We start from the raw sequence: 21,132 nt of genomic DNA on the forward strand, positions 1-21,132 counted from the left end.
CTAGCTGTAGGAGCTGGGCTATCTGATTAACTTTGTGTGTTAAATAACATTGGTGTAATAGATATTGGATGTGGAAGCTTATGTTAATGCTTTGAACTGCTTCATGATCCAAAAATGAAGTTCCTGGAATCTCCAATTTCTTATACCTTTTGTAAAACACATTAAACATTTTATAATGGAGGGCACAAAAACAAGAAATCTTGTGGTGCCATACTCTTGGGAACTTCAGATTGGCACAAACAAAATTGGAAAGCTCAATAGAAACATGAGGAGGTACAAATTCCTGATGGAAATTTTGAGAGAAAAGATGTGGGTGAGGTAATACCTTTTATTGGACTAACATCTGTTTGTGGGGAGAGGGGGAGGGAGACAAGCATTTGAGCTTAAAACTCTTCTGGTTTCAGAAATGCTGTCAATTCTAAATGCAAGGTAAAACAAATTGTTTAGCATAAGTAACACGTTCCAAGAAGCTGTTCAAGGTGAAGTGGCCTGATAACACCCCTTCAGCCATCCTGCAGTCTATTTCCCTCTTCTCTGTTGGTTCGTAATTTTAGCAGGAGCTTACTGGTCCCCTACAAAAAGATAAAATATCTACAGTATCTCTTCTGAATTTTGAAAAAAGTTTCTAAATCATAACCCACTTTTTTAATCTTGGAATATTGATACATTTTGGAGAGGGGAAAGAATAGGAATTGAAGGGATCTTCAAGTTTGTCTTGTAGAGCCTCAATTAAATTAGTGACTAAACTCCATGTGGACAAATTACATCTCCTGCTTTGTTTTCCTGCTTTTCTGCCACATATTTCATGTTATTGCAGTCTTAGATGTTTATTTAGCACATGCATATCTTAAGAACGCTTTTACTGCTGATTTGACCAAACTCAAAGATGCTTGGGATTTCTGAAGATAGCTACAGCACTGGACCAAAGATTTTTAACAAACTGGTAAGCCTTCCAAAAATCTGAAAGAGATGAGGTAAGGTAAGATAAGGTAAGACTGCTTTCAGTAGTCTTAAAAGAGCAGTGCTCCACTGTGGAAACTACAGAACCTGAACCACCAAAAAAGAAAATCGACCTTTGGTGGTGGTATCTGCATCAGATGATGAAAAGCAACATGCATTATTAGTCTGCGCTGCTTTGCATGATTGTTGAGCAGAACCAGTCATTACCATGTACACGTATTCTCTGGAATGGTGGTCAAAGCATAAAGGGACATAGGAATCTTAGCACGTAAATATCGTGCAGTGCTGGCTATGGAGGCGCCATGCGAGCAGGCAGTATTATATCCTGCAATTATAAACCAATTTGTTTGAGCACTTGGCTGAACAAGAAGTAGACCTGAATGGAGGTTGGGAGTTGCTCATCTCAGCTGTTTGAACTTTTCTGATGTATGGAGTAGAGAGAGAATTTCTGAAAGTATGAGTTTCTGTATTAGTAAAATTTCCTGAGTAACATTTTATATAAATTGCCTTTCTCACCCTTCAATTTAAATCTACATTTAAAAAAAAACCAATTTTTGGAAAAATCTGTTCATGGAAAAAGTGATTGGTAGATTTAATTTGCCATGGAACTGACAGTTAACAATTGTGGCCTGATACCCAACCTGCACAGAAAGTGGCAATGGTGGCAAGTCATGAGATCTTTCCTCACCCGTAAAATAATGGTTACCTTCCAAACATGGTAGTATGAGGCTTTAATTACATAATGTTTGCATGCTGTTTTGCAGTTGTAATGTACTGTGTAGATACTTTGATATTAATCTAACGAAGGAGCCTATGGATCTCCCAGGTAATTGTGTCCCAACACCAGAATGCTCATTGAATTTTAGGGAGCGTCTCTGGGGAATGCTTTCCCTTGGCATGGTCAATAGCTATGCTGCTGTCACTTGTGCCTTACCCTCATATCTGGGAGGAAGGGAGCACGGTCCTGCCCTGAAAAATATAGCCTAGAGCTATTTATTTACAAATGTACTGGAAGATGGGGCTAGCCAAAACCCCTAAACTAAGGATCCTGTTTTTACCATTGTTGATTAATGTTTGTGGGGTTTTCAAAAGAAATTAATTAAAGGAGAGATTTGAATGATCTGTGGGCGGACTAGTACAGAAATAAGTACCAGGCACAGGGAGCACTGTGAAATAGCTTGTACAGGTTGAACCTCTTTCATAACCCACAGGACCTGACTGGTGCCAGACAAGAGCATTTGCTGGCCATCGTGTCAATATTTTCTAGCACATTACCAAAACTTCCACTGCTTACTGGGCTCTTAGAGGACATTTAAGAATAAATAACAGCTAAATAAGGGTACAGAACATTGAGAGCCAGGACTGGTTGCTGGAAGCACACTTTATGGGACCCTAAGAAACCTGGCCATACCCATGATAAGTGGTCATCTGACTAACTAAAGTCATGGCACGTTACGGATGTTTCCACACAATAGATTTGTGGAGTAGAGAGGTTCAACCTGTAGTGAATAAAACTTTTTGAGAGGAAAGATGTAGAGCTTAGTTTTAACCATCTTTAGCCTACACTGTCAGAAATACCATATGTGGTAAGAGGTAGATTCTTCAAGTGAAGGCTGTAAGGGTGCTCAGTGGGAGGTGTTGGGCTCACCTAACACCACAACACAGAAATTTTCCAAGCAGCACTCAGTGGGGATGCATGTGCACAATCGCAGTGCATGCTGTTTGTGCCACTAGGGATTGTGCACACAGCCCCGCTCTCTCCTCAGTTCCTTCACTGCCGCCCTAGGCTAGGAACAGAGCTCGACTCCTCTGTCTCCTCAGCCCTATAGCATAGAAATATTTAGGTTGAGAGTTAGTGTTGTCTTTGTGAATTTCTTAGTTAACTTATTTACACACTTAAAAAAATTTTAGCTGTGATTTTCTTCCTTTGTCATTAGTGTTATCTATACTGTACATAGCTCATTGAGACTTTATTTTCTCTCTTGAGTAAATGAACAGGCATATAGAGAGGAAGGAACTGAACAAGAAATCCTGTTTCATTATGCCTGCCTCACTGGGATTCAAGAAAGGCTCTAACTGCTGCAAACTCATGCCTGCCTCAAATGGCCTTTCCTAGTATATACACTGCCTCAGCAAACATACCACACAAGTGCTCTCAGTTAAGAACGTTGCAGTTCAAGCCAGGAAGAACTGGGAGCTATGTTTAAAAATGCTCCTTTGACAAGGCTCTGGAGCCATATCAAGACTGTCAAGATACGGTAGAGAAAATCCCGTCTGATGGGGACTCCACTTCTTCCTCTGCAAGAACAAGGCAAAATCCAAGTCTTCCCTATCATGGTCCCTTCAACCAAGGGTGAGCATGGGTGCTAAGCCAGGCACCTCAGGCATTCAGAAGCCTAAACCTGCCTCTGGCTCAACACATAAGCTGCACTCTGTGTAAAGTGGCGCCAGTTTCCACCTCAGTGGCACCAAGAGTACCGCAGAAGGCTGTGCTGCCTTTGTCACCCACACTGGCAGCAGCAGCTGTGGTGCCAAATGCTCAAGCAGCACCAACTCCACAAGTGTCATTCCTAATGCTGGAACAGCATGCAGTGCCCTGTTGTGTCTTGGCAGCAGGCTATCGGTTACAGCCATTTTGAGATGGTCTTGAGTTGCAGCCACCTGTAGATTCATCCACGGTTAAAACTTCAGTCTCTCATTCTGAAGCGATCAGCCCCATGGAACATCCTCCTCCTGACTACCTCAAACAAGTTCAAGAGCTCTTTAAGGGGGTAGCTAGTAGGCAAGAGATCATGCTATCAGAAATGCCAGAGAAGCAATACAAACTTTTAAAAATCTACAGCCACTTGTTTCTGCTAGGGGCTTTACCACTTGACAAAGTTATAATGGAGGCAGCAGATGAAGTATGGCAGAATCTAGTCATGACTACATCTACAAATAAGCAGGCTGATAAAGTATTTCATCCCCACAAAGGGCACGGACTTCCTGTTTCAAAATCCGCAGCCCACTTCTCTTGTGCTAGGTGCAGCCAGCCAGAAGGTGAAAGCACCAGAATATAAAAATAATCTCTCTGATGAGGAATACAGGCATTTACAATTATTTGAGGAAAAAGCTATACTCATCTTCCACACTGCATATAGCCACTTACATGGCACTCCTAGCTAATCATGATTTTGATAACTATTCAAAATTTACTCCTGATTCAGTCTCTCCCTGAGGATAAAAAAGACCTATTCTAAAAATCCATAGTTCAAGAAATAGTAACAGCGAGAGAGCCGTGCTGGTCTATATACTATCAAAACAAAAAAGCAGTCCAGTAGCACTTTATTAGGTGATGAGCTTTCAAGGAAGTGGGTCTGTCCCACAAAAGCTCATCTCCTAATAAATTATTTTGTTCGTCTTTAAAGTGCTCCTGGACTGCTTTTTTGTTTTGATGGTTCAAGAAGGTTATGCGATATCTATAACAGCCTTGCAAATGGCATTAGATGTGGCCAGTACAGCACCCAGAGCTATAACTACAGCCATAGTCATGAGAAGAATGTCATGGCCACAAGCAGCAGACATTCCAAAAGACCTCCAGGCAAAGGTGGAGGATTTAGCATTTGATAAAATCAGACTTTTTGCAGAGAACACTGATGAAATTTTGCACTCCAGCAAAGATACATGCACTTCTTTGCTCCACATTGGGGATGTTCACTCCTCTGTTCCACAAAAGGAACCCCATATCACAGATTTAAAGACCAATATTTCCCTAGATAACCTTTCAGGCCATATCAACACAACACTAATAGACCATGAAATTAGAGGCATAGAACCCAAAATTATCACTCAACAGCACCATCTGCTTCCAAGCAGCAGGTTTGAAAATTTGGTCGAGGACTTGTTGAACCTCCCACATTCTCCAGTGCACCAGGATTCTCAAATATTCCACCACCACCTCCATCCCCTTTTTACCGACAATGGATGCTGACAACCACAGACAGATGGGTTTTGGACATCTTCGGTCAGGGATATACTATTGTTCTACATACTATCCTCCAACATCTCCCACCCCACCCCCCCATTCTCTTTCAGGGACCCTTCCCACTAGATCTTACTGTGTCTCAAGATACAGCACCTCTTACAAATGAGCCATAGAACAAGTTCCACAACAACATCGAGGGAAAGGATTTCATTCAAACTACTTCCTAACAGAGAAGAAAATGTGAATAAGTGGTTGTTGGGCTAACTAAAATCATGCCAGATTACTGAGTTTGTGGGATGAGAGAGTGCCAGATTAGAAAGGCTCAAACTGAGAACAGGGTGGTACTTAGGGAAATCAAAATATAGTAGCAGCTGTGGACAAGCAAGGAAAATTACTTTTAAGAGACAAAACACTGGGGTTTTTAGTGCATTATTATTCATTATATATATTGTGTTGAACTTTCCCCACAAATAAAAATCACAAAAATGTAAATACAACTGCTGTTTTTAAAATGAGAGGAAATGCATCTAATTCTCTCCCTTTTTTAATATATGAATCTTTTAAAAAATGTATTTAGCTCTTAAATGTTTTCATGGTAATTTTAAAAATACTATTTTGCATGGTCTGGTTATTTAAAAAAATCTGCCCCTCAGACTGTTTTGTGATGACCTATAGATTGACTTGGGGTTAGACTTAACAGCTGCCACTAGAAAATCAATCAGCAGCAATAGCTAGGTAGTTGTGATTCAAAACAAAAAAGAAAAAAAAACACTTACAGCAAAGGCTTATGAATGGTTGTGGATGTGGATCTTGCTACTGTTTATCCATGATTTTTGTCACCTCAGCATTGAACTGCTCCAATGCACTTTAAATAGGACTGCATCTTAAATCAATTTGAAAATAAAGCTTGTACAGGCTTTGGCAACCATTTCTTGAGTATTGTCTCTTCTGTGAATACACCATACTCTTGTCTTCACTATGTATTTCTTGTTTTGGGGTTTATTTTAAGGCATTGATTTTTATCTTTAAAAGCCCTAAGTGGTCTGGGGTCATCTTGCTCCATTACAAAGTGATTGCCTCTCTGTCCCATACTACTGCAGGTGTTATCAGCAGAGATGCCTTAGTAAATTAGAATCCAGTTAGTAGGAAAAAGAGAGAGGTCTCTGTTAGGCCTCCAGACCTTTTTGGAACACTCATTTCCATGACTTGTAATGGCTTGACTTTGCTAACCTCCAGTGTGTGCTCTAAGGCCCATCTTGTCTCCTGCTGTCATGAAGGGTGGTGAGATTTGTGATTTTTGGCTAGTAGGAGAGTATTCCGATAGCGGCTTTTGCTGTTGTTGGAGACTTTATATTTGCTATAGATGGGGTATTTGTATTCTGGAAGAAAATGTGGGGTTTTTGTATGTATTGTGTTGTTTTGGGTGCTCTTTGACTGTATAAATCTAAGTATATTAATGGCAAAAAGTTCTGAAGAAGATTTTTGTTTCATAAACAAACCTGTATTATAAAACAAACCTTTTGTTTTTAAAATCCAGTTTCTTTTCTGTATTTTGTAGTACTTAGTTATAGAGCTACTTCAGTTTGGATTGTTTTCTGGCATGACTTCTCATCTTTCCCTTTCTAATGTTCTGTAGTCTGTCCTTGCAACTATAAGGGCAGGTATAAATAGGCCTTCTGCCCACAGTGAGCGCAAGATTTCTTCCTTTTATATTGCTAGGGAACCACAAGTGCATCCCAAAACAAGCCATTCCTGGTTAATATCATGGTATAATTCATATTCACCTTTTTCTTTACGTGGTATCCTAGTTTGCTATGTGTATTTTAATGAGGTATATGAGACGTGATTATTTCAAAGCTCATAATAGTATACAGGCTTTGTGTCCTCTTCAGACTGTGAGAACATAAATATACTATGTTGATTTAGTCCTTGGCTTCTGTTCTTTCACAGTGTACAGAGGTGACACCTTTAGTTTAAGAGCCTTTTTCCAGACAAATTATTATGCACTCAAGGTTACTGTGCATTATTTAGCTCTTTGTTGGCAAGTTCTCTGTCTTAGGCCTTTGGTGCCAGAAATGCCACAAGTTATTAGGATGGGGGATTGTTGGGGAGGGACCAGGAGACATTGTGTCAGTGGTATTATAATTCCTATGGGTTCAGATTATGAAAAGTAAAAAATCTGCACTGCAGATTTCTGCAAAAAGATCCTGTGTAATGGGAAATCCTTTCAATGGTGGTCTGTATAATCTCCATGAAAGCAGCCTTCAAAGAAAGTGGGATTTTTAAAAAGGCACTCTGACCTAATTCTGCTTCCATTGACTTGTGAGTTTTTTACCATTGATTTGGTCACAGCAGAATTCAGTGCTGAGTATTTTAAAAAAAAAAAATCCCTCCTTTAATCTACAAACAAATTATACTGCCTCTTACATGAGTAACTCGTTTTCTTTTGTCAGAGAAAATGAGGAAAATTTAACAAAACAATGTCAGTGAATGAAATTTCTATTACAATATTTATCCTTATTAGTATTTTTCAAGATGGCCCATAATACTTGATAACATAGACAATTAGCAATTTTAGAAAATAGAGAAACACTTCCATCTGAGCATTTTGAATACTTTCATTGTATATTAAATGGCAGGTTGCCATAAAACAGTTTTCAAGGAATAATAAAAAGTGCTTGAGTTTTCAATTAAAATCTTTCCTGAGAAAGCAGTGATTATGATAGCCTTACCATTTTAGCCTGTACTCTTGTGGACTATCTCTATATTACCGAGAACTGTTGGATAAAAGATAAGCAAATTGCACAATGCAGTTGCATATTTTTGCCAAGAGTTCTGTCAGGAGAGGCTTTTCCAAAATTTAGCCCATCCACATTGGGCCAAATGTCAGAGAAGCCCCCTCTGGCAAGACATCCCTTCCTCCTCATGGAACAAAGTGAACAGGAATGTCAACAGTGAGAGAGAGAGAGAGCCATGTTAGTCTGTATTCTATCTAAACAAAAAAGCAGTCATATTACTGTAAAGACTAACAAAATAATTTATTAGGTGATGAACTTTCATGGAACAAAAACTACAAGAAGTCCTTGGCTACCTCTCAGATACTCTTCTGGGACAGACTCACTTCTTCAGATCAATATCAAGGATGTCAACAGAATGCTCCTGAGTGGCAGATCTCTGCTGGCAGATCTGTAGTGTGTGGGCATGCACTGTAGACAAGACTTCTAAAGCTAAAAATGGTGCCCCAGAACAGTAAAAGAGGGATGTATGCACTTACTTTTGGAAGTACTGTGGTTGTGGAAAATCAAGCTCCTGTGAATGGTAGTTATTGTTGTCCTTTACTGAATAAAAGAAATTTTCTTAGGACCTTGGAGATAACATTCTCCATTCTAAATTCCCTCTATACTTTCATGGAAACATGGTATTTTTTCATTTCTTTATCTAAACAGAGCAGTAGTGTTGCAGAACGGTAGCTGTTAAACTATATGTCATTCCTTCACTAGTCTTGGCTGCATTTCAGTAATAGGTCACCTGACCATAAAGGCATATCTAGTATATATTACATCTAAAAAAGTGTTAAGTTTTCATACGTCTTGGTGTATCTAGTCCTTGTACGACTTTTTATGCTGCTTCTCAAATAATACAATATTGCATGTTTTTTCCTACAAGCATATACAAAACATGTACAGTGCAGTCTACTACTTTGATACATCAAAGTAGTGATGGAGATATAAAATCCACTTTGTTCACTGGCCGTCATGTAAAAAGGAATTTTTCAGACTTTTAAGTGCTTTACCGTGCAATATTAACACCTTCTAACATAGCATTTGTGAGGAAATTTCTTCTGCAACTAGCATACTTGGGGAACAGCATGAAGATATTAGTCTGATAAATTTCTCTAGAGCAGATGCCACTTAAGTAGCAGACTACTACTATGTTCCTTTTTGGCATGGTGTCTGAGCTCAGCCTGACAGTCCCTACCCAGGAATGGTTGGGGAAGGAAATATGCTTTTTCTATCCTCTATTTAAGGGTCATAGTCTATGCCACTGGTTCCCAGCCTTTTTAGTAACAGCACATTCCATGGCGCACCCACTTTTTCAGCTGATTTGATTGCTCATAAATGTCACGCTTTCATTTACAGTCTGACTTAGAGAGGTTTGCAACGTAGTAGTGCATACAACAAGCTAAAGACGTATCAAATGCATAAATGTTTCAAATACACCACAGAATACACTGTCTTAAATGGTGAGCACAGACACATTTTCAAAATCTGCTCAATGCCATGTTAGGGATGTTGAGTAACCACTGAAATCAGGGTCCCCTCCCTGCCAGCCCATTGAAGCCAGGACAAACTATCAAGAAAACATATTTTTTGTGTGCGCACTCCATGAGTTTTGTTGGCAAAAGTCGCTAATGTAACTGTAGCCTTGGAGATTCTTACCCACTGCAGACTTTAATGTGAATATGGTAATGAAATAGCGACAGGTGCATGGAATTAAGCATCAAGCTACAGCTTTTAATAAATTTGAGGGGAGGGGTGCTAACCACCCGTCAACCATACTTGTCTGTACCAGGGATTTAATTGGCGTCGGTTGAGTGTGTTACAGGGTTCCTTACCATATAACCTATAACTCACAGTAAGCTCCCTTCAGCCTATCCCCAAAGACTCAGCTTTCTGAGTCTTACCATGCTCCGCTCCATGAGGGGAACAGAGCGTAGACCTTGGCCCATGAAGACCACAAAGTCTCATTCAACGCTTGAGCCAAAAGACTTATCACCCAAGTCACAGGTCTGGGAGACCACTGCAAGTTGCAACTAATTAAAAATGCCAGCCAGGTGCCAAAGTTGGACACTAAGCATATTGCTACTTAATGTATTGTGGCTTGAAGGTGTTGCAAGGAAGGCAAAAAACTCCCAACTCCTCTGTTAGTTGGCCCCTGGGAGAAGACAACTCTTCGTGAGCCCCCGAGACAGGCAGTCAGACCTACTGTATCTGTCGGGCTGGTTCACTCTCCTAGTTTGGGTAGTATAAGATGGGGCTGCTGGAACAGAGCCGAAAGAAGCTCCACATCACCCCCATTCCAAGTTAAATCCTGAAATCTGGGGAATGCTGGTCAGTCAGCATTCCTCCTACCCAGCTGGCTGATGGGTGTGATGGACTTCTGGAGTGCAGGGCAGGAGTTACCTGGTGTCCCTCAGTAATTGTCCCTTCCCTCGTTCTTGGGGCCAGCAGTGAAGTAAGACAGTCCCATCAAGTTCCCCCATCCATTAAAGCAGATGTGTGGCATTTCTGACTCTTATTTATGGCTAAAATGTGTGGGTTTTTTTGCATTTACACCTGTGCTTGCTGCATAAGTTCTGGGCAAAGGTAGGCTACTGTCTGGTAACTACCTCTGCAAGGGCATATATACAGTAGTTGTAGAAACACATTGTATGAGAGAGTGCCATGAGAAAAATAGACGAGCTAAACTAGTTAAGTAGGCAAGTTAAAAGGTCACATCCCTGTGACGAAAAGCATGTTGAACCATTTGTAGGCATGCAGCCGTGTGGTGTTTTAAGCACAGATTTAGAGCTAGCCATGTCATCAACTGGTTACAGATCTGGTTGCAACTTGTCATGAGCAGAAAATGTAATTTCTGTATTAAACCTTAATTTCTTTTAAGGCAGCACTGTATTTTATATGTCTTATAACACATCACTCCTGAAGCTGTTTTATTTATATTTTTCTTTCTTACAGTCTTTTCAGGGAAGCCAGGGAAGAGCCTACCTCTTTAACTCTGTGTAAGTATGACTACAGTTACATACTTACTACGAAGCATTATCGTTCGGTTTATTCCTCAAATGGGCAAAATACTCAATGGTAGTAAGTCTCATTTTCACCTAATTTTTCAAATTCTTTTTTTTTTTTTTCTTTTTTTAAATGGACTAAGGCTTTATACTCTCAGTCCCTATTGACATCTGTGACTGGGGTAAGTGTGTCCTTTTTCAGGAAAATGTTACTATTGTGCAACTTGTAGTATGAGTCTTCCTTACAGTTTTTTAGGAAGTCCTGTCATTCATTACATTTAACTTCTAATTACAAATAAAGCTTTCAGCTGCATCTGATTCTGACTGATTAGAGGAAAGTGACACTAAACTGTGTTGTTCCAGAAAATTACTTTTTCTGGTGGACATCTGGTGTCGGAGATGTCAATGTTTTTTTTCAGGTTAAGCTTTAGAATGCTTTAATATTGGCCTTTATAATTGCAGATTTCTCAGAAGCAAGGAGCCAGACTTATCTATAGATGGTCTAATATTTTACAAATTCACCTTACCATTCTAGTCCAACACACACATCCTTGATACATTGCCTTTAGAGACAGTGAACTAATTTTGATTTTGTAACATGCTGTCGCTGGATTGCATCTCCATTTTTAACCAGCTGAGTTGCTCAGAGCAATTCATAAATAGCATGAGTCAGATGTGTCGTCTTTATTTGTATAGACCAGGTAATTATGGTGAAAATTAAAAGATTATTTGACCTTTTACAGATACCTTTATTCTTTTACTTATATTTGCTTCATATGTAAATGGGATGCTAAGCATAGTCGAGTACTACCAATCTGGGTAGTATCACAGTAGAAACATTTTAATCAAATGTTGCCTGATTTTCCTAGAATGACTGTTTGACTAGTCTCTTAGATGTATGTTTTTAATTGGGAAAGCTTCCTTTTGGAGTAGTGCTCCATAGTTAAATGTTCAAGAGGCATTCCATTGGTTTTTATCAAGAGGCATTACATTGGCTTTTAAATATTCACGCTCTGATTATTGGTCTATTATTGGCAATATTTGTAAAGCCTTTCTTACATTGGGAAGTGCTTTGGTTTTAGCCGTTAGTGTAATTGCATTGGTACAAATGCCTAAAACAGAAACGGAAAGCTATAATTGGCGCTGGTGGAGATTACCCTTTTTGACAGTAGCTAATTCCCAGTGTAGGGCAGGTCTATCATTTATTAATATAGGAACTTCCCAAGTTACAAGTATCTGATTTAGGCACACCTGCACATATAAATGAAAGCTCACTTGCAGACCAAGGGAACAGACAAAGGTGGTGGAAAGGCACATGTGGTGGTGAGCATTAGAGTGCTGGCTGGAGGACTCCTGAGGAGCTGGGGACAGTCATGCAGCCAGTCGTCGAGAAGAGGCACTTTAAAGAGGAAACCACTGCTTCTCTCTAGCGCTGGCTGTATGGCTGCTCCCTTCTCCTACAGAGTGTTCTGGCTTCTCCTGCTCGCTGCCTCCTGGTGAGTGGGGGCTTGGTGCAGCTCATGAAGGGGAGAGGTGGTCAGTGACCAGGGGATGGCGATGGCCTCAGTGCAGAGCCCACAGGGTGGGAGGGCAGCCAGGGGATGCCCAGAAGTCTCCTTCAGAATCTCCACCTGCCTGTTCATTCTTCTCTGATTAAATCTACCTTTCCTCAACCACCAGCATTCAAGGTTAAGTAAACTCTTTCTACTATTTTTCATTGCAAATATACCGTATTTCAGCTACCTTATGGGTTAAATAGGCTTTTGTGTGCTAGTCTGGGAACCTAACTACCATTTATAACATTGTTTCTATTGGAAAATGTGTTCAGAGTTCCAAACAACTGACTTACAAATGAACTTTTGGAACACAGCTCGTTCATAAGCTGGAGACTACCTGTATATTGTTTTTGAGGTCTGTTAAATAGTTTCTCATTTTTCAAGCTTTGTTTTATGTTACTTGATGACATGCTTAATAGTTAACTTATGTTATGAATTAAACTTTCATGATAGATTGTGAAAAACGAAATGATTAAAAACCTAGAATTTATTTTCACAAAAGTTTGACTAAACATAATGGCATATATGCCTTGGAGACTTAGTCTCGGGGTTTGCAGGAATGATTTCATCTCCCAGAGAAAAGTATGAAGTCGAGCAAAAAAGCAAGAATTGTTTTGTGGTTTGAAATACTATTATTTCTGTTCTCTGTTACAGGGTAAATGTGGGCTGTGGGCCAGCAGAGGAGAGAGTTCTTTTGACAGGTTTACATGCTGTAGCAGATATCTATTGTGAAAACTGTAAAACCACTCTTGGATGGAAATATGTAAGTAATGTATATAATAATTTCTTTCTTGATCAAACATATATCTAGTAATACAGAAGTTGTCTTTATGCTGTTGAGGCACCATTTGTTATTGCTACATTAAGTGACTCTTAGGCTGTGTCTACACTTGCATTCCTCATTCCTTCACATCGTCAGAAAAAAAATACTGGATTTATAACTAGTGGGTGTAATAGAAGAAAACTATATTGCTTGAACATTGTAGTAGGCTCAACATTTCACATTTTGAGAATAATGGAGCCAAAGAGAGGCTACAGCTACACACTGAAATAAAATAAATTTTTGATAAATTTGACTGTTTAACCTCAATCTTATAAACTCAAAAGTTAATTGTCCATAAATGTTCCAGAAAGTCGCATTTCTGCATGTCAGCTTACCACATCTCCATTACCTTATCCAGGTTTGACTGTGTGAGCAGTGCATTGTGGTACCAGTCCCACAATGCTTTAGCCCTGTGGCATTCTGTAGGTTTTGTACCCCTGCGTTGAGGGGTGGGGTGGGGGAATTTGCAGTTTCTTGTGGGTGTTCGATGTCACTATCCCAGAATGCAAAGCACTCTCCTAGAATTCAGAGCACGCACTAACTGCACAAAAACAAACAGTAGATCGCAGCAGAGTGCAAGTTCAAACATGGATCCTCGAATGATTCAAGTCATTGCGTGGGCTATTACAACAACTTCCTGGAATGTTAAGCAGTTTCTTTTGACAACGAAGACAGTGGGCTGAGATGATGTTTGAAGAGGAGGATGGAGAAGAAATTGCTCAACTGTGGACCAGGAACGTAGAAATGCTGGTTTCCTGGATGCATTGCTAACAGTGGTTCTGGACTTGTGAAACCAGCACATACTGGTGGGACCACATCATTTTGAAGTCCTGGGAGGACAGCGGTAGTTCAGAACTTTTGCATGCTCAAGTCCACTTTTATGGAATTTCGTGATTTGCTGGCTCCCATGTCTTGAAGCGCAGCAATATAAAAATGTGACTGGCTTTAATTGTTCACAAACGAGTGGGACTCATTCCATGGAAGTTTGCAGCACCCAACAGTTACAGTGGCAAATCAATTCAGAGTGGGCAGATCTACAGTGGGGGGCCATGGTGGTGCAGATAGCCAATGCAATCTGTCAGTGTCTCCTGAGGAACACTATGACCCTGGGAGATATACAGGTCATAGTGGATGGTTTTGCTGCCCTGGGGTTTCCTAACTTCATTGGGGCAATAGATGGCATGCACATTCCCCCATCAAGGCAATGGACCACCTGGTCTCTGAGTATATAAGCAGAAGGGGATGCTTTTTGATGGTGGTGTAGGTGGTGGTAGACCCCAAAGGTCATTTCACTGACATCAACACGGGATGGTTGGGAAAGTTTCACGACGCATGCCTCTTCAGAAATTCTGGGTTGTTCCAAAAGCTCCAGGATGGGACTTTTTTTCCAGACTGGAAAATCAAGCTTGGTGGTATGGAGATGCCTATAGTAATACTGGGTGACACTACTTACCCTCTGCTCCCTTGCCTCATGAAGCCATACACAGGTGCCCTGGACCTCAGCAAAAATTATTTCAGTTACAGACTTAGCAAGTATAGAATTGTGATGGAATGTGCCTTTGGCCATTTAAAAGCAACATTCAGGTGCCTGTTGACCCATTTGGGCCTTTCAGAAACTAATGGCCCCACCATGGTTGCAGTGTGCTGTATTTTGCATAACCTTTGTGAATTCAGGCAGGAGAATTTCTTGACAGCCTGGAGTGCAGAGGCTGATGCTATGAGCAGGGCTTATTTGCAGCTACCCACAAAGACATTCTCCAATGTGAATGCAGATGCAGCAACAATCAGAGAGGCTATGAAAAACAGCTTCATGAATGATCAGGTAGTTGCATGATTCTGCTGTATTTGACTGTTGTAATACCACCCCTGCCCATTCCCCAAAATGATTTGTGCACCCCACAATAACCAATAATCCTATGAAATAACCAATAAATCAAAGGATGGCTTTCATAGAAAGAATACTTTTATCTAGTGGGGTGAGGAAGAGGGAGAGGGTTAAGGTGCAAGAAAAAAATGGATGTAAAGGGAGGATTATTTTCACACACAAAAAATTTTTTTTAGTTTTTGCGGGGGCTAGTGTGTGTGTTTTTTTTTTTTTTTTTTTTTTTAAAGCAGAGGAGCATACATGATTGAAATAAGCCAGGGTTGACACTTGCCTTCCCTGTGCCTAGGGGCAGGCACCACCAAGGACCCACTCTGGGACCCAATCCTCTCCACACCCTTCCGGGTGTATCTAGTGCAAGTCTTCCATGGACCTCTGTGTAGCGGCAGGCAGCTGAGCTATCAGCCCTCTCCAGCCCCCCCACCCTAGCCAGGTCCCTCTGACAAAGTCCCCACAATGATGTGTGCCCCCCACCATACATGTGAACCCATAAATCAGACAGTGATTGTCATAAAAAGAATGTTTGTTTGGCAGGGAGAGGATTAAGTGGCAGACAACAGGAGGAGTGTCAAGGGTTGTAGAATAACCTTGTGCAGTGTCAGACTATCCTTGCCCTTCCTCCATGCATTTGGGGACCATGACAGGTGGGGGTGGGGGTGTGGGTGACCTGGATTCCAGGGAGTCCAGGCAGCAGGGAGCAGAGCCTGCAAACTGAATGCTGCATAGGGAGTCCCTCTGCAGCTCCAGCATGAAGCCACAGGACCTCAGTTTGGCCTCTCACAGTTGTGAGGAGCTGCACTATGTCTTTTCTCAGGTGTGCTTATTAGTCTCTCCTGAACTCCAGGACGCTCTGCTGCCACTGTGCTGTGGCCCTCTGGCTGGCAGCAGATGCTGTTTCAGCCTGTTCCAGCTGCTGTAGGATAAGGTCATGCTTGAATCTTTTGTACTTCCCTGCCCTGTCTCTTATGCTGAGGAGGTCTGCTGGAAAGTGAAGGTCAGAACTGAGATACAGTCCACACAAAGTGCTTATCCATTGAATGAATGGGTCTCTGTATTTACAATTGGTGAAACTTTCTTTTTGCAAGCCCGCTTTTGGCTTCTTAAGGATGACAAAGAATCAAACTCTGCATTGCACAAACCATCACTTATCCAGATGATTTCGTTGTGAACGTGATAAGATATTGTCCGCTTTACTAGAGGCGGGGGGGTGGGGGAGGAGGTTTAAAGCAGAGAAGCCGACTGGTGTCCAGGACTAGTGGAAAAAATTTTCTCAGTGGTCCCCCGAGCAATCTTTCCTAAGGAAAACCCACCTGTGCTGGACATGCCAGTGCCTGCAAGCCACATGGCAAGAGGGAAAGTTTCAGTTCCAGCCACATGGCTGGCTGGGTGTGGAGGGATCCATGTGAAGTTCAAAGATAGGTGGCAGGGGGAAGGTTTTCCAGCCTCATGGCAGTGGGGAACATTTCTCAGTGGCTCCCAATCAAGCCAGCAGTGTGGTGGGAGGGCAGAAGGCCAGAAGAGCCTGCCACCGAGTGGAGAGTGGAAGATGGAGTGCCCACTAGCCACATGTTGCAGCAGTGTGGTATAGGTAAATGGAAAAGGGCGGGAGCATGGCAAAGAGATCTAATCCAAATTCCCATGATTCTTTAGGTTGCCAAAGAAGATGTTACCCTCCCAAGAATAAGAGTGAAAAGGAAAAGGTGCTCATCCTGTGTGAGCACAAGCCTGGAAAATTTTGCCGAAATGATGTGTGGCAACATGATACCAGATCCCTATCTGGTTGTCTGGCACGGCAAGCTGTGCTATCATGGAAGCTGCAATAAGTCAGGCCTGCCCAAAAAACTTGTGAGAAAAAATACAAGAGAACGTGGATGAGGCCTTCCTGGAGATCTCCAAAAAGGATAACAACCGAGAGGAAGCCGTGCTAGTTCATACACTATCAAAACAAAAAGCAGTTAAGTAGCACTTTAAAGACTAGCAAAATAGTTTATTAGGTGAGCTTTCATGGGATAGACCCACTGAAGAAGTGGGTCTGTCCCACAAAAGCTCACCTAATAAACTATTTTGCTAGTCTTTAAAGTGCTACTTGACTGCTTTTGTTTCAAAAAGGATAAGTGCTCCATCGCCAGAAGTATTAAGTTGTTCTGAGGAACATAGATTCATAGAAAAGGTGTACCTGAACGCAGCCACAACCTGCTTGTAACAGTCTAGAAAAAAATATTTGCCATAACAGCTGGACACTGGTGTTTCTGGGATCAGCATAAAGGGGACCAGCTTGAGGTCAAGAGTGAAGAGATCCAGGCTGTCAATAACAGCTTCCTTGGGCCCCTGACAGTTACCACCATCCTCTCCATTGCCCTCTTTCTCCTGCCTTCTGTCTAGGTTCAGCTCCTCTCCACTCACCCCCAACTCCAGAAAAGGGCTTCCTGAAGAGCCCAAATTAAGAATGGGCAACATGGTTGGGTCCTTCCCAAGAATCATGTTCAGCTGTTCATAATACCAGTGCATCTTTGGAGATAACCCATCACCTGTTGGCTTGCTGTACTTCATGATAAGCCTGCCGGAGTTATTTTACCTTCACCCTCATTGCAGTTTTATGGCTGAAAAGTTATACAGACTGCTAAGATGCTCCAGTTTTGGCACTATGAAAATACTAAACTCTTAAGGTGGCCTTTGCATATTTCTATTTATAGGATGTATTGGGTTCAGCTGAATTTCAGAATCTTCTGGAAACCAGCTGCATAGGTCCCTTTTTTCAGTAGTAGTGAACATCCAGAGCTGACGACGTGAAAGGACTGTTGTCCAATCATGAAAGGAAGGAAATTGACCAGCTGGGGTTCCATTTCCGTAATGCTAACTTTGGTTTCTGTCATACCTTGCAAGATTGGTTTAGAATTCACAGTCTATGATATTCCAGTAAAACACACTGCACACTCTTTAAAGTAATGAAAAACAAAAATTTAAGCTGTTACTACAAAATCACCTACAATTAAGTTGTGGCTTGTCAAAATATGAATATAGGCAAAAAACACAGTTTGAATCCAACAATTCCAGGGCTAGTTTGAGGAGAAATTGGCTTTACCAGAGTTGTAGTTGACAATATGTAAATAACACACACACACACACACACACACACACACAAAAAAAATATCTTGGCTCTGAAATAAAGTACCAGCATAATAATGTTGGCATTCTATAGAAATGACAGTCATCATGTTAAATGTGTCTGAGAGGCTCTTAAGATGAGATACTGATGTGGGTCATAAAAATATCTAGGTAAATGAATATATTCTATATAGGCAATAAAATAAATGTGTAATTATAATTTTGCATAGGCATGTGAAATTTTATATTAAAATTTTAGCATGGCTTTTATATAAAGGACACCATATGTGCCAAAAATTAGATATTTTATTAGTAATGATGTTTTCTCCTTCCTGTTTGAAATACCACCAGAAAGACTTCATAGATGTTGCAAGTGTTATATATGTCAAATTTGTTGATGAAATAACATGAAAAAACTAACTCAATATTTTAAAATATTTTCTTCCTATAGGAACATGCATTTGAGAGCAGTCAGAAATACAAAGAAGGAAAATTTATCATTGAACTTGCACATATGATCAAAGACAATGGCTGGGAGTAAATTAAAAGCATTTTTTCATTCTTTTTGGACAATATTCTGTGGAACGTGCTTTATAAAGCAACAAATGCAAGTGAAAAGAGGATTTTGGCTGAGGTGGCTCTGAGAATATCACTGAACTTTGAAACTTCACAAATGAGTAGTGTAGTTTATGGTGGCTCTTTCAGGCCATGTTTGCCTTTTTCTCCTTGTGTAATTTTCCTCTTTTTGTATATGTATTCTTGTGTGAACAGTTGTTTTGGAACATTTTGGATGACCTTTTTCTAAACTCTCAAGTTCTAGAGAAACAGTTCACTAACTGCAAATGAATTTTACTGGTTAGCATCTCTGTTTGACATACGCCTTCAATGCTACCTTTTGCTGTGCATGCTTCTTGCCTAAACACCCACATCAAATCTAGTAGAAGACTGATATGAGTGGTCCTGAAGAATGTATGGGCTGGGATAGCTTTTTATATGTAGCAATTTCTGATGTCTCTGGAAGTGAAAGGGATGCAGTATTAGAGTATACATTAATTGCTTCTTAAAATTTGGGAATACCATAATCTGTGTGCATCTTGCAGGCAAGTTAATTTAAAGGTACAGTGCTCATTGAGAAATTTTTTGGTTGCATTGACTCAATTTAGTAAACCTTAAGTTTTGGAAAGAACAACACATTAGTGGTTCGATATTGTTAGTGCAACTAATTTACAAGGCTACTAAGGCAGTGATAATGTAGAATATATTTAATCAACATAATTACATTCCTTATCCAGCAAACTTTTGTGTCTTGAAAGGAGAAGTTGATAAAATTGTAGCCTGCAAGATCGAAGGGCACAAAAATATATGCATCTTGTATTTATTAAAAAAAAAAAAATTTAGTGTAAAAAAAAAAAAAAAAAAAAAAAAAAAGTTTTGGTACTGTACCTTTTAACAGTAACAGGGACTTGTGCATCAGTGAAGTGTAATGGCTGGTTCCATGTAGCTGTGTAGTCTAATGCACTGGACAAAGAGGTTGTGATAAAGAAAATTTACTGAAATATTCTGATTTTGCTACACTTGAACAAAAATAGTTATTTTCGTGTGACAAGAGGCCAGAACTTGAGATGGAAGTCCATAACAGTACCTGCAGAACTGTGGATGTTGGTGGGCGGGCAGGAAATTGTGAAGTTGACTTCATTTCTTCATAAAAAAGGATAATAATTTTTTAAATTGAAAAAAAAAAAAAAAAAAAAAAAGAAAAAGGGGTTTGTTGGTTTGCTGGATAAATCATCCCCAAATACATTTTTCATAATAAAATTTATATAAAGCTCACATCCTTTCTGTTTTTTGTTGTTTTTCCAGCTTCTACTTAACTGGAGTGACTTAGTAAGAAAAACTACTGTGGTTGTGTATCCACAAAATTTACTGTCTGGTTTTGTGCATGCACTTTCAGAGATGTTTTTTATAAAATTTAACCTTTGTGTTCTACATTAGTTTCTGACTTTCTTATCAAAGAAAAGTATTTGTGGAAGACCTTTCATATTAACACTACATAAGTACTATGATGGAATGAACAATATGAAATCCTTACAACAGAATGGAAGTTAGTTTCCTTTCAATAACCATTTTAACATGGCATTTGTGAAGTTTGCAATATGTGCAAACTGCTGCTGCTGTTACAATTTGGGTAAATTTCTGAGAGGCTTTCAAAGCTCTACTGCACTTTAATACCACACACGATTCATTTACAAGCATGCTAGTGGCTAGGAACAATACAGAAGCTATAAATCAGTGGCTGTGATAATGAACCTACAGAACTTAAATTTGAACTCGGCCTTAATTACAAGGAATGGTCCAGTACAGCTGGGTCCAAAGTGGATTTTGTGGGATGGCTCATATTGCTCCTGCATAATGAAGAATTAGATTGGACCCAGCAGTCCCCTCTATCTGAATGCCACTAGCACAAGATGGTCATCTGTGTGCTACCCATCTGTTCAATCTAAAAGAACCTGAAATTCTATCTTGTTTGTCTTCCTCCAATATGATGTCCATTGCCAACAATGAAAGCACTGAAACAGCCATGAGTAAGGAGTTTGTGTTGGCTTCATAAACCTAAACGTAAACACACACAAAGATGTCTATGGGAAACTTACACCTTCTTGTTGGATCTGTACAGACTTATTAAGGAGAATTACACTGGGTTGAAGAAGAAAACCACCACGGCCATTCACTATGGACACTAGAGTAGAAATGTGAGGTTAGTGTTTTCTTTTTAATAGAGGGAGAACAATCTGTGCTAATATTTTAAATAGTGAATTTGGATGTTTCCTGTCAATGAGCTATTTTTTTTAATAACTAGAAGAGAGATTCTTAGATTTTTTTTTCAACCTCTTTTTTCAGTGCATTATTTATTTGTATTTTAAACTGGACAGTTTCACCAAAACCTTAATTACCCTTGATGCCAAAGGTTGGGATTTCAGTAAGTGCTTAGCACATAATCTTCAACTACTGGCATAAGGAGTTAATATGACTTATGTATGATGTCACGGCTTTTAAGAG

At 40.1% G+C, this 21,132-nt stretch overlaps 1 protein-coding gene across 3 annotated transcripts in view; it reads left to right on the forward strand.

Moving 5' to 3' along the window:
- YPEL1 (yippee like 1) overlaps positions 1-19,835 on the forward strand; it is a 33,150-nt gene extending 13,315 nt beyond the window's left edge. For all 3 annotated transcript variants that reach the window (XM_075012823.1, XM_075012824.1, XM_075012825.1), the window contains exons 3-5: positions 10,660-10,703; positions 12,920-13,028; positions 18,527-19,835. In XM_075012823.1, coding sequence (XP_074868924.1) covers positions 10,660-10,703; positions 12,920-13,028; positions 18,527-18,616 — 243 coding nt within the window. In that variant the 3' untranslated portion in view covers positions 18,617-19,835. The remainder of the gene's footprint in view (positions 1-10,659; positions 10,704-12,919; positions 13,029-18,526) is intronic.
- The last annotated feature ends 1,297 nt before the right edge of the window (positions 19,836-21,132 follow it).

The sequence above is a fragment of the Carettochelys insculpta genome, chromosome 18, assembly GCF_033958435.1.
Source record: "Carettochelys insculpta isolate YL-2023 chromosome 18, ASM3395843v1, whole genome shotgun sequence".
In the NCBI taxonomy this organism is placed as follows: Eukaryota; Metazoa; Chordata; order Testudines; family Carettochelyidae; genus Carettochelys; species Carettochelys insculpta.